Source organism: Mauremys mutica, chromosome 2, assembly GCF_020497125.1.
Source record: "Mauremys mutica isolate MM-2020 ecotype Southern chromosome 2, ASM2049712v1, whole genome shotgun sequence".
NCBI lineage: Eukaryota > Metazoa > Chordata > Testudines > Geoemydidae > Mauremys > Mauremys mutica.
In genome coordinates, this window is record NC_059073.1 from 233771663 (window position 1) to 233786013 (window position 14351).

General features: G+C 46.7%; 1 protein-coding gene across 2 annotated transcripts in view; it reads right to left on the minus strand.

Annotated features, from left to right (window-relative positions):
• The window catches only part of FAM221A (family with sequence similarity 221 member A), a 31003-nt gene extending 29571 nt beyond the window's left edge, over positions 1-1432 (minus strand). The window contains exon 1 of one of the 2 annotated variants that reach the window (XM_045002853.1): positions 1133-1372. In XM_045002853.1, the coding sequence (XP_044858788.1) occupies positions 1133-1197 (65 nt within the window). In that variant the 5' untranslated portion in view covers positions 1198-1372. Of the gene's footprint in view, positions 1-1132 lie in introns of both variants that reach the window. The other variant, XM_045002852.1, reaches the window with a different exon arrangement.
• Positions 1433-14351: the final 12919 nt, after the last annotated feature.

Below are 14351 nucleotides of genomic sequence, written 5' to 3' on the forward strand. Positions count from 1 at the left end.
TGGAGATATACCAATCTCCTAGAACTGGAAGAGACCTTGAAAGGTCATCAAGTCCAGCCCCCTGCCTTCACTAGCAGGACCAATTTTTGCCCCAGATCCCTAAGTGGCCCCCTCAAGGATTGAACTCTCAACCCTGGGTTTGGCAAAGAGACAAATATTAATAGAGCCATAACATCAGAGACAAAGGCATTGCATAGAGTAGTTGGAGATTTCCCTCCCCCAGCCTTTTGAAAAAGAAACTTTTTTTTAAGTTCTAAAGTGTTCTGACTTAGCCACAGAACTCATGAAAACATTCTGGAGTACTAGCGACTCTAAACTTTGCTGAGCTCTCGTACCCAGAATTTCAATGAATGATAACTTAAAAATCAGAGTAACGTATTGCACAGTAGAAAAAGAAGTCTAACAGCAAAAGGTAGATAAATCAGGATTATAACCTCAGGTGGAGTATTAAATAACATTTTTATTTACAAAGCACTCCTCCCCTCTGCTAAGAAAGAAGCTTTGTTGCTCTGGTGTTTCCATGGAGGAAAAAAGCGTTCTTTCCCTGTGTCTCAACAAAACAAAACAAAGAAGATTCCCGGTTTCTAATTATCTTTGGGAGGGGACGGATTTACATGAGAAAAAAATCTTTTCAGATCAAATATATTGGTATAATTTTGCACTGTGGCATCAGGTTCCCAGGTGTCTAACAGCAGAGGCTGACTTGGCTGAGAAATTACCCCGTGTCCAACACTTTTAATTTAGAGGATTCCCCTAGCTGCATTCGTCAAAGCAGCCCCGCCAGGGATTCACGTTCATTCTCTCGTAAAACGGCATTTCAGCTTTAATAAAGCGCTCCCCGAGGAGAGTGACTCCTGCTGCTTCACCCAGCACCCCCCGGCCCCCATCTCCAGAACAAGGGGTAGGGGGGAGAGAGACTGACCCGCCTCAGCCATCTCCCCGCCCAGCCCAGCCTCTACGGGAGCAGGAGAAAGAGCCTGCGAACTACACAGCAGCGACCTGCGCCCCCATCCCTAGGACCGGGCGAGTGGCGGTGACCCACGCCTCAGCCACACCAGGAAGGGCCTTCACACTATCCGCAGCCCCTGCGCTCAGTGCGGGCTCGTCCCCCGCAGTGCAGGCGGCCCCTCACCTCCGGTACTCCACGTACTCGTCCACCGCCGCCGTGCCCCCCGCCTGCAGCCGCAGCCGCTCCATCCGCGCCGCTCTCCCAGGCCCGGGGGCCGCCTCGCAGCGCCGGCTTCCGGCTCGGAAGCGCCTCCCTCCCAGCCGAGGGGGCAGGCGGCCCAGGCGGGAGACGAGCGGTTACCCCCGCCCTTCGCGCTCCCGGGCCGTTGCTAGGCTGGCGCCGGTTCAACGGGTCTCCAGCGGGGACTGGCCAACTGCGCCCGCCCAGAGCTTCCCGCCCAGCTGCGGCGGGTACCTCAGTACAGCCCCCGCTGGTCTTTCTGCGTGGAGAGAGGGATCTGGGTAGGAGGGCTGGTGATATAGCCACAGGGGTGTAGCTTTGACAGCGAAAGGTTTCTAGTGTAGACAGGGGCGGCTCCAGCGCTCCAAGCCCGTGCCTGGGGCGGCAAGCTGCGGGGGGGTGGCCTGCTGGTCGCTGTGAGGGTGGCAGTCAGGCTGCCTTTGGCATCATGTCTGTGGTCTGCCAGTCTTGCCGTTTCGGTGGTGCGTACGCTGAAGGCACGGGACCGTGGGACTTCGCGCAGGCATGCCGCCAAATCTGCATTACCAGCGGACCTCCTGCAGGCGTGCTGCCGAAAGCCACCTGACTGCTGTGCTTGGGGCGGGAAAATACGTAGAGCCGCCCCTGAGCGTAGACAAGGCTTTCATTGTAAACAAGGCTTTATGCCAGTATAAGGCCTGGTCCACACTAGGGGCGTAGCTACATTAGAGTTTTATCAACAAAAATCAACTTTCATGGACAAAACGGTGGAGGTGTACACACTGAAATGCTCCTCCCACCCATGCCAACATAATAAAACCACATCAGTGAGAGGAGTAGAGCTTTTTGCAGCAAAGTTATATCGACAAAGTGTCAGTGTAGACACTGCACTTGGTTATGTCACTATAAATGGTCTCTAGGAGGTATCCCACTGTGCCCATCCTAACCCTTCTGAACTCCACTGCCCTGCACCCAGGTACACAAGCTTCTGCCCCTCCCTCCTTTAAAGGCCCAGGAATTTTTTTAATTCCACTTTGTTTGCACAGTGTGGACAGCTCACATATCACATCTTCCCAGCTGAACACTCAGCAAATGCTCTCGTGCTTGGAGCACACCTGATCTGCTGGATCTGCTCGCTCTGTGGGGAGAGGAGGCTATGCAGTCCCAGTACGAACTTCGATACTTATGGGCAGTTTTCTCATGGCATGTTGGATAAGGGCTACAAATGGGACATGCATCAGTGCCGTGCAAAGATAAAGGAGCATAGGTAGACGTACCAGAAGGCAAGGGAGTCAAACTGTTGCTCTGGTGCTGTGCTGAAGACCTGCTGCTTCTATAAAGAGCTGGATGCCATCCTCAGCAGCAATCCCACCTCCATCACAAAGAGCCCTGTGGATGCTTCAGGAGGGGAGGGGAAAGAGCAGACTCACCCGAGGACAAAGTGGTGGACAAGGAGGTTGAGTTGGAGGACAAGATGGGACAGGCAACAGGGTCATCTAGTACCATGGCAAGCCAGGACCTTTTCTCGACCAAGGAGGGTTCAAGCCAGTCCCAGCACTCTGTCTCTAATGTGTATGATGCAGAGAGGGGGTAAGTGATCATTTTAATTGATCTTGCTAGTTTATATGAGAGAGAGCTGTCCTTTGCTTTGTTGTATTCTAGGAGTAGGTTAAGGGATAGAAATGAACAAGATTAGCTGTGTTTGCATGTGCTTCACATTCCCCTGTGCAGCTATGCAGTGGGGTGGAACAGTGTGTTAATACACACAGAAATTTCATGGGACTCCTCCAGAGAGATCTCTAGAAAACTTTCCTGAAGGTATTTGCCAATTCTCTGCCAAAGGTTCCTTGGCAGAGCTACTTTGTTCCTTCTCCATTGCAGGAAACTTTCCCATGCCAATCGGCAATCACTTGTGCAGGGACCAAAGCAGCACATAAGCAAGCAGCATAGGGACCGAGTCTGAAGCCACATGCATGCAGGAGATGCACCCTTGCATCCTTGCTTACCCTCAGGAGTGAGATATTGGCTTCAATAACCCCTGCCTGTGGCAAATGGTGACAGAATTTACAATTTTGTCCCTAGTTTAGGGTGATCAGATGTCCCCATTTTATAGGCATAGTCCCGATTTTGGGGTCTTTTTCTTATATAGGCTCCTATTACCCCCCCACCCATCCCGATTTTTCACATTTGCTGTCTGGTCACCCTATCCTAATTGCTTGCAGTGATCCCCTTAAAAAAATTACCTAGACCCTTTGTCCCATCTTGAGCCCATCCCTGTGCCAAACTCACCATGTTTAGGCCATTTGCCAAGCTGCGTGCTTGCCAAGGAACAGTTAGAAAGAGATGTATTTTACTATAATGATTTGATGCAGTTAGTGCACTATCAGTCATGCTTCTGCTTGTTGTTTCTTGTGCTTCTGCAGATGTGGTCTTCAGGGGAACCTCTTATACACTGGCAGAGCGCCTCCGCCAGATAAGGAAGTGACCGAGAAGGAGCAAAGAGGACATGTTTCCGAGAGGGGCTCCAATCTTCAGATGCTGAAAAACAAGACCACAGGGTATGGAAAGAGACTATAAATGAAAATTATAAAATAGGCAGGAGAGGAAGGAGAGCCGGGAGCAAATCTTAATGGGCCGAGCCCAAAAGGAATGGTCCACCATGCAGCTGCTCCATGCAGCCGATCCTACAGTATTTCATGAGCTGGGAATCTGAACAGAAATCTATGGTGCCTGCCCTGCTGTGTGCCAAGGAAAAACAATTCAGGATTCTGCTGGCATGCACAGAGCAGCTTGCCTCTGTGGACTGTCAGTATTGGGCTAGGGAAACAAGCACTGAGTGGAGGGATGTATGCATGTATGGGATGACAAGCAGTGGCTGCAGAACTTTTGGATGCACAAATCCACCTTCCTGGGACTGTGTGTAGAGCTCGCCCAAGCACTGTGGCAAAAGATACCAGAATGAGAACTGTGCTCACTGTGGAAAAGCAAGTGGTGATCACTGTGTGAAAGTTGGCAACTCCAGACTGCTACCAGTCGGTTGTGAATCATTTTGGGGTTGGAAAGTCCACCATGGCATCTGATGCAAGTATGCAAGGCCATTAATTGCTACGAAGAACTGTGACTCTCAGTAATGTGCAGGAAATAATTGATGGCTTTGAGGCTATGGGATTCTCTAACTATGGCAGAGTGATTGATGGAATGCATATCCGAATTAGGGCAACATAACAAAATGCAGTGCTTTAACTGATGCTGCGTCACTCTAATACCTGGCAAAAAGCTCTATGCTGCGCGACAAGGTGATTTTATTATACTGGCATAGCAGGGAAGTTACATCAGTGGGAGGAGCCTTTCAGTATGTACACCTTCACTATTTTGTCAATGAAAGCTGACTTTTGTTGGCAAAACTGTGTAGTGTAGACAAGGCCTAAATCCACACTAGGGACTTTTGCCAGTGCAGCGATGCTGGTCAGGGATCCTACCTCATCACACTGACGTCACTGTACTGGCAAAGGTTTGTAGTGCAGGCTTGGCCTGATGGTGCACACACAAGGACTTTATTGTTGTAAGTATTCTGATAAAAGAAATCACATCCTAACCAAAATAGTTATAGCCGGAAAAGCCTTAGTGTGGGCACAGTTATTGGTATTTACTGGAATAATCATTCCAATTCTCTTCCTGCACAGAAGTAGCTATATCAGTATAAGCATCTTTATACCAGTATAACTACCCTTACACTGTGGGGTGGGAGTGTTGTACCACTTTATACTGGTACAGATAAAGAGGCACAATGTGAGGAGGGGATAAGCTCTTAGCCCCAGCTCGCCACTACAGTTTTGTTAGCCTTTAGGCCCCCATCCATGCTGGGAAGCATCACATCATGCTAGCCATCACTGTTAATCAAATCCATACCCAGGACCACATATGCCTTAGGGGTGGTGGGTTAAAAGATTGTGTTGAGTTCTGCTTGGCCACATACTGTACACAAATAAAAGGACCAACCCTCTTGAAAATGTATTGTGTAAAACAGTGCTTTTCAAACTTTTTTCTGGCAACCCAGTTGAAGAAAATTGTTGATGCCCGCAACCCAATGGAACTGGGGATGAGGGGTTTGGTGTGTGGGAGGGGCAGAGGGTTGGAGTGAGGGCTGTGGGGTGGGGCCGGGAATGAGGGGTTCAGGGTGTGGGAGGGAATCAGGGCTCTGGGCTGGGGGTGCAGGCTCTGGTGGGTCTGGGGATGAGGGGTTTGGGGTACAGGAAGGGTCTTTGGTTTGGGGGGGCTCAGGGCTGGGTCAGGGGATTGGGGCACAGGGGCTTACTTCAGGCGGCTCTCAGTCAGTGGCACAGCAGGGGTGCGATGGCAGGTTTCATATGCCCCATATGGATTCCAACGTGGAGAGGTAGATGACAACTAGGGGTGTATGGTCGGAGGTGGTTTTATTTCTGTGCCAAAGCAGGCTCTTTTAGAGTATTTGGGTGGCCCATTCCATGATTTGATTTACTTCTCTGCTGGAGTGTCCTTGTTTGGTGAAGGTGGTATTGAGTGTGTTAAGTTGTATATCCCAGACTTTCTCCTTGGAGCATATTCTGTGGTATTGTGGGTCCCTGGCTGTAGAGAACAGATTTCTTGGTGTGTTTGGGGTAGTTACCGGCTCTAAGAAGGTAGGTGTGGTGATACATGGATTTCTTGTATATAATTGTCTGTAGGGTTCCATTGTTGAAGCTGATCATGGTGTCGAGGAAGTTGATGCTGTTGTGGGAATGTTCCAAAGAGAGTTTAATAGATGGGTGGTGGTGGCGGTTAAAGTTGTGGTGGAAATTTATGAGGGAGTTTAGGTCATCTGTCCAGACTAGAGGCTGAAAATATCATTGATGTATCTCAGGTATTTAATTGGTTTAATGGTGCATTTGTCCAGAAATTCTTCTTCAAGGTGGCCCATGAAGAGGTTGGCATACTGGGGAGTCATCCTAATACCTATGGCTGTTGTCTCTCTAATATCCTGGGACCACCATGGCTACAACACTGCATAGTTTTATGTGAAGTTATTTTATTTTTGAGTGCACTTACAAATAACCCTAAGATTAGTATAATCAAGTTTCAAGGGGGAAAATATTTTTACGGTGTGCTTGCTTTGTGTAGTCTTTTCAATAGTCAACACCCCCTGCTTCACAGAATCATAAAAATGTAGGGCCGGAAAGGACATCAAGAGATCAAGTCCAGCCCCAGGGTTGAGGCAGAACCAAGTATACCTAGACCATTGCTGACAGGTGTTTGTCTATCCCAGCGTTTCTCAAATGTGGCCACCAGGAGATTTTTTCTGTGGCCACAACAGCCTCCTGGGCAGAGATTGGGGGAAGAGGGGGACAGGGCAGGGCAGGGCGGCAAGGCAGCAGCCCCTCCCAGCAGCACCCAGCTCCTGGCTGCCTTGTTGTTTGCTGCCAGCAGGGGATCAGCACCCTGCACAATGCAGCCTCCTGGGGGCTCTGGGCAGTGCCTCTCCAGACATGTGGGGCCAATGTGTGTGCTCAGTAGGCTCTGGGCTTCAGCCCGGGGCAGCAGGGCTTGGGCTTGGAAAAATTGTCAGAGCTACCACCAGCAAGGGTTGGTGGCCAGATTCTGAGGTTACCCCAAAAAAAATGTTTTGAGAACCCAACATGTTCTGAAAATTTCCCGCATCAGGAATTCTACAACCTCCCTTGGAACTCTGGAAGCCTATTCCAGTACTTAGCTATTGTGATAGTTAGAAAGTTTTTCCTAATATCTAAACCTATATCTCACTTTTTGCAGAGTAAGCAGATTACTTCTTGTCTTCCTTTCAGTGGACATAGAGAACATCTTCTTTCTAACAGCCCTTAACATATCTGAAGACTAGTTTCAGGTCCCACCCACTCTTTTCTCAGGATTAAACAAGCCCAATTTCTTTTAGAGTTTCTGCATAGGTCAGAGAGAAAACATGTTTAACTTTTGAGATCAACTCAAGTTTTATAAATGTCACAATATCCTGTACTACATTAAGTATCTATATTTTCAGTTTGTACAATGGAGCAAATTATGGTATTTACATTTTTGCAAATGTAAGTACTTTCTCAGTTCTGTTGTGTAGAAAAGCTCTTGCCCAAAGCTTTTAGTTTCAATTTAGCTAGTAGGTTCAGAATAGTTTCTTAATTTGAACTAGTTCAAAGATGAGAAACCGACTGGGAGTTGATAAAGCAGAAAAGCTTATTTTCCTCTTCTGATCTATGAATACAAACCAGGAGGAAGAGGACACAGGGGCAGATTTTTCAAAGGTATTTAGGCACCTAAAGATGCAAACTGAAAACTGCACTAAGCTCATATCTGCTTATTTAAAAAGCAGTTGAAATGACTTCATGTATTAATGACCTCATTTATTCAGTTCATCTCCATATTGTAGAATGGAGTATTCTGATAATTTTGGGGGGTTTTGGTTATGCAATATAATTTAAGCCTCTCCTTTATTTAAAAAAAAAAGAGTTTTCTCCACTAGCAAGTACTCTCAGGGTGAACTAATATATTTTTTCCCTATTTTTATATATTTTATATATTTATAATATATTTTAACCTAGCCTTACAGAAAGATTCTGGCAAACAATTAACAGCTTTAGAAAGGAGAAGATTGTACCCAAGAAATAATGAGCCAATTAAAGAGGGAGAATGTAGTGCTAAAGCACATGACTGGATGCCCAGGAGACTGATGATCTGCCAGATTTACTTTTAGGTCTATATCCCTGTGTTTATTAAAAAAATAAAACTAGATCTGCATGCATCTGTGACCTAGTAGCAATGGGTGGGATTCTTCACGACAGATCCCAGAGGGTTTTTTTGTGGGGGAGGACATTTTATATGCTCCAATGATTCTCTAATATGGGGCTGTTCAAGGCTCTGCCACTGCTCCTGTTCAACATATATTATTTGGATTACAACAACACCTAGAGGCCCCAACTTTTGGTCAGGGCTCCATTGTGCTAGGTACTGTATGCATTCATTCATTCATTCATGCCCGTCACCCCAACCGGGGTATGGGCCGCCAACCACAGATCTCCATAGTCTTCTATCCTGGGCCATTCGCTCTAGCTGGTTCCAGGTATAGCCCATTTTTTTGCTATCAACCTGAAGGTCGCGTCGCCAGGTATTTCTTGGGCGGCCTCTTTTCCGCTTGCCTTGGGGGTTCCACTGCAGTGCCTGTCTGGTGATGTTGGTTGGCTGCTTGCGTAGTGTATGTCCTATCCAGCCCCACCTTCTCCTTCTAATTTCTTCCTCTGCTGGGAGTTGATGGGTCCTCTCCAAGAGGTGGATGTTACTGATGGTGTCTGGCCAGCGGATCTGGAGAATCCTTCTGAGGCAGCTATTAATGAAGGTCTGGATCTTCCTGGTGGTTGTTTTGGTTGTCCTCCAGGTTTCAGCTCCATACAGTAAGACTGATTTCACGTTGGAGTTGAACAGTCGAATCTTTATTGCCAAAGACAGCTCTCTGGAGCTCCAGATGTTCTTGAGCTGTAAGAAGGCTGCTCTTGCCTTACCAATCCTTACTTTGATGTCTGCGTCTGTGCCACCCTGCTGGTCGATGATGCTACCTAGGTAGGTGAAGGACTGCACTTCTTCCAGGGGGCTTCCATTCAGTGTGACTGGGTCGTTGCTGATGGAATTGATCCTAAGGATCTTGGTCTTGTCCTTGTGGATGTTGAGGCCAACCTGTGATGACGTGGCTGCCACTACGTTGGTCTTCTCTTGCATCTGCTGTTTACTGTGCGAAAGGAGTGCAAGGTCGTCGGCAAAGTCCAGGTCATCAAGCTGGGTCCACAATGACCATTGGATTCCATTCCTACGCTTGTAAGTGGATGTCTTCATAATCCAATCGATGACGAGAAGAAAGAGAAGTGGTGACAACAAGCATCCTTGTCTGACTCCGGTTCGCACCTGGAAGCTGTTTGTGAGCTGCCCTCCATGGATCACTCTACAGTGTATGCCGTCGTATGAATTCTTGATCAGGTTGACCACCTTTGCTGGGATGCCATAGTGCCGAAGGAGCTTCCAGAGGGTCTCTCGATCCACGCTATCGAATGCTTTCTCATAGTCAACAAAGTTGATGTACAACGAGGAGTTCCACTCCATAGACTGCTCGACTATGATGCGGAGCGTTGCTATCTGGTCCGTGCATGATCTGTTCTGCCGGAAACCTGCCTGTTCATCTCGTAGCTGTGGATCGACGGCATCCTTCATTCTCTCTAAGAGGACTCGGTTGAAGACCTTCCCTGGCACCGACAGGAGTGTGATTCCTCTATAGTTGGCACAGTTGCTGAGGTCTCCTTTCTTGGGGATTTTGATGAGATATCCCTCTTTCCAGTCAGCCGGAATCATTTCTTCTTCCCATATTTTCTCAAAGAGGGGGTACAGCATTTCCACTGAAGCATCCAGGTCTGCTTTCAGGGCCTCTGCTGGGATATCGTCAGGTCCAGCCGCCTTCCTGTTCTTCATCATGGTGATGGCTTTTCTGATGTCGTCTCTGGTTGGTTTATCGCAATTGATTGGGAGGTCCTCGTTGGCTGGGTCGATGTCTGGTGGATTTGGTGGTGCTGGTCTGTTCAGGAGTTCCTCAAAGTGCTCCGCCCATCTGTTCATCTGTAGTTCTATTCCTGTTATAAACTTTCCCTGCTTGTCTTTAACGGGACGTTCTGGCTTGCTGAACTTTCCAGACAGTCGCTTGGTAGTATCGTACAGCTGTTTCATGTTACCGCTGTATGCTGCCTGCTCTGCTTCTGCTGCCAGTCCATCCACATAATCTCTCTTGTCCTTCCTAATATTCCTCTTCACTGCTCTGTGGGCTTCAGCATACTCTTTTTGAGCTTTGGCCTTTGCTGCTCTAGTCCTGCTGTTGTTGACTGCTGTCTTCTTCTTCTTTCTGTCTTCTATCTTTGTCAAGGACTCTGCTGTGATCCACTCTTTCTGCTGGTGTTTCTTAATTCCAAGCACTTCCTGGCATGCTGACCTAAGTGTGTCTCTCACTTTCTGCCATCTGTTGAGTACACTGTCTTCCTCTTCCTCAGACCGATCCTGCAGTACTGAAAACTTATTCTTCAACTCCACCAGAGAGGTCCTTTGGGGCCATCTGCCTGTCCCAAGTCAGGGTAAAGGAGGAGGGTTGGGCGTGGGGCTAGCAACTCCACCCTGTAAAAATCAGCTTGCTACAGAAACGCCAACAATAGAGTTAACAGAGACTTTTAGCCTAGAAAAAGAAGGGTCTTCAACTCGAAGATGCATGACGCTGGGTGGTGAAAGCCGCGAGGAAGCCACTAAGCCGATCACCCTTCTTGCAGCCAGGAGGATTACCATCGGCACATGGAACGTGAGGACCATGTACGAGTCAGGAAAGACGTCGCAGGTTGCAGCAGAGATGAGGAGCAACAACCTGACCCTACTAGGCATTAGCGAGACAAGATGGACGCAAGCTGGACAGAGACGACTGTTGACAGGAGAGCTGTTGCTGTATTCAGGACATGAAGAGAGCGACGCACACCACACACAGGGAGTAGGCTTCATGTTGTCCAAGCAGGCACAGAGAGCACTGATTGGTTGGGAGGCACATGGTCCCAGGATCATCACAGCATCCTTCAGAACTAAAATGAAGAGGATTAAGATGAATGTTGTTCAGTGCTACGCTCCAACCAATGACAGTGAAGAGGAGGACAAAGACTACTTTTACAACAGACTCCAGAAAATATTAGAGACTCTCCCAGACAAAGACATTACCATCCTTATGGGAGACTTTAATGCCAAAATTGGACCTGATAACACAGGATACGAACAAGTCATGGGGACCCATGCTCTGGGAGAGATGAGTGAGAATGGAGAGAGATTTGTGGATCTGTGTGCACTTAACAACCTGGTCATAGGAGGCAGCATCTTTCCTCACAAGCGGATCCACAAGAGTACCTGGATATCGCCAGCAGGCATGACAGAAAACCAGATCGACCATGTCTGCATTAGCAAGAATTTCAGAAGGTACTGTATGCACACCAACATAAACCTGTTAGAAGTGGTTGCATTGGGGCTGCAGTTTGTTAAAGTCTCCATTTCAGATGACAGAAAATTGAGCAACTGACCCATGGGCTTGTGAGATAGGAGCTTAGATGAGGGCTAGCAGGCTTGGACTCAGACAGGATAAAACTGAAGTAATTCACAGATTGGAGAAGGCAACAGAAAAATAAGAGATTTTTTCAGTTGCCTTGAGTGGACATGTATGCTTCCTATAGTAATGAGGTCTGGAACATATTGGGGATTGTATTGGATTCCCAGGTGCTTGTAGCTGTCCAGGTAGCAGTTGCCAAGACTACTTCCCCCCCCACACACACTTGTCTATTCTTATCTAGCAAGTTATGACCTGTATTTTAGGTGTTGACCTCACTAGCTTTCCCTGCCCAAGTTAGCCAATCATTGAAGTGCAGGAATATCTGAATTACTTTATGCCCAAAAGGAGCATGAAACATTGTGATTGAGAAAATTCAGGTCCATTAGAAAAACACAGTAAAACTTAAAATAAATAAATAAATAAATCAGTTGGTTTCAGAGTAGTTACCAGCTAAAAAAATTATTTACAAATAAATTCTGTGTTGTACCAATTTGAAACAGCCCAATTCTTTTGTGGTTTCTGACATAATCTGAAATTAGAAATATAACACTGTATTGTTAAAACAGTAGTGAGACATCTGTTCCATCCACAAAAGTAATTTAATATTTGTTATATAATTATCTACATGTTCTCCTTAAATATTTAGTATTTTAATAAGCTATATCCAGTATGTGTATTACACAAAGCTGATAGATAGTGCAACTAAGTGTTTACTACAAAACTACAGAACTGCTTTGTAATAGTTGTATGATTGCACACATCTACACAAGCTCATCAGTCATCAAAATCCCTTATCCACAATGCCTGGGCAAAGAACTAGCGAACAGGGGAGTTTTGCGAGGGACTTCTCCAGATGACGAAGCGCTTACATGACCCTTGGGGTGTTTGTTATCTGGTATGTGTGTGTGTTGTGGTGTGCTTGCTGCTGAACTGAAACATACCGTGTGGTCTGTTTGTTTGGGGGACCGTGTGCTGACCGTGTCCACACTGAGAGCTTCTTAACAAGGCTTTGATCCCTAAGCCCTTTAGCACCTATCAACCCTTAACCAGAGGGCAGGGCTACTCAGGACGACCAGGGCTTTAAAAAGCCTGCTCCTAAGCAACCAGAGGATCTAGTGAACAGGAGCCGTTAACAGGGAAGTTTTGTGAGGGAGTTTACAGGGGGAGTATGGGGGGGGCTACATACACTTAATATTCCGTACACTTCTTTAAACTTAAGCTAAAAACATCCCCTAATAAAAACAACCAAGGAACCAGGAGTAAAAAGAGAATGCAGGCAGAAGTCCCATCAACAGAGTGGGGGCTACCTAGTTTATTGCACCCAATGCAGCATGTGTGATTACCTGCCCTATGGGTAGGTGGTGTATGTGTGCATTTGGTGCAAGGAACTCCTAGCGCTCAGAGACCGTGTACAGGCTTTGGAGGCCAGGGTAACTGAGCTGGAGGAGTTAAGGGAGACAGAGAGGTACATAGATGAGACTTCCCAGGACACGGGAACAGTCCCACCCTCGGTCTGACAACCTCAGTGCTCTCAGGGAAGGAGAACATCCAACTGGAGCAGAGGGAAATGATCCAATAGTTGGGACCCTTCTTCCAGATGATGATGTGGTATCCTCTTGCACTGAGGATACCTCTCCGGTGGAGGGAACTCCAGTTGTTAGAAAGACACAGGTATTAGTAATGGGTGATTCGATCATTAGAAACATAGATAAATGGGTTTGCGAGAACTGCATGGTGACTTGCCTGCTTGGTGCAAAGGTTGCAAATCTCTTGAGATATCTATATAGGCTTATTTGGAGTGTGGGGGAGGAGCCAGTGGTTGTGGTACACGTAGGTACCAATGACATAGGGAAGGATAAGAGAGAGGTCCTGGAGGCTAAATTTAGGCTGCTAAGTAAGAGATTGAAGTCCAGGACCTCCATGGTAGCATTCTCTGAAATGCTTCCAGTTCCACACTCAGGGCCAGTTAGACAGGCAGAACTGCAGAGTCTCAATGCGTGGATGAGACTATGGTGTAGGGAGGAAGGGTTTAGATTTATTAGGAACTGAGGAAACTTTTGGAAAGGGGGAGCCTATACAGGAGGATAGGCTCCACCTAAACCAAAATGGAACCAGATTGCTGGCATTTAAAATTAAAAAAGTCGTAGAGCAGTTTTTAATCTAAGGATTGGGGGGAAAGCTGACAGGTGCAGAGGAGCATGTGGTTTGGAAATCCCTTAGGGGAGGATCTATACATAGAGAATCTCCATGTCCTAATAAGGAGGAGGAGATGGAAGACAATAAAATACAGGTAGGATCTAAGGAGAAACAGTCACATGAAAAAAAGTCCCATTCAATTACATCATGTAATGTCAGGCAGCTAAACAGTGACAAGTTTTTAAAGTGCTTATATACCAGTGCTAGAAGTCTAAATAATAAGATGGGTGAACTAGAGTGCCTCCTTTTAAATGAGGATATTGATATAACAGGCATCACAGAAACTTGATGGAATGAGGCTAATCAACGGGACACAGTAATACCAGGGTACAAAATATATTGGAAGGACAGAACAGGTCATGCTGGTGTGGGAGTGGCACTATGTGTGAAAGAAAGCGTAGAATCAAATGAAGTAAAAATCTTAAATGAACCAAACAGTACCATAGAATCTCTATGGATAGTAATTCCATGCTTGAATAATAAGAATATAACAGTAGGGATATATTACAGACCACATGACCAGGATGGTGACAGTGACTGAAATACTCAGGGAGATTAGAGAGACTATGAAAATAAAAAACTCAATAATGGGGGATTTCAATTATCCCCATATTGACTGGGTACATATCACCATATGAAAGGATGCAGAGATAAAGTTTCTTGACACCTTAAATGACTGCTTCTTGGAGCAGCTAGTCCTGGAACCCAAGAGAGGCAATTCTTGATTTAGTCATAAGTGGAGCACAGGATCAGGTCCAAGAGGTGAATATAGCTGGACCGCTTGGTAATAGTGACCATAATATAATTAATTTAACATCCCTATGGTGGGGAAAACACCACAGCAGC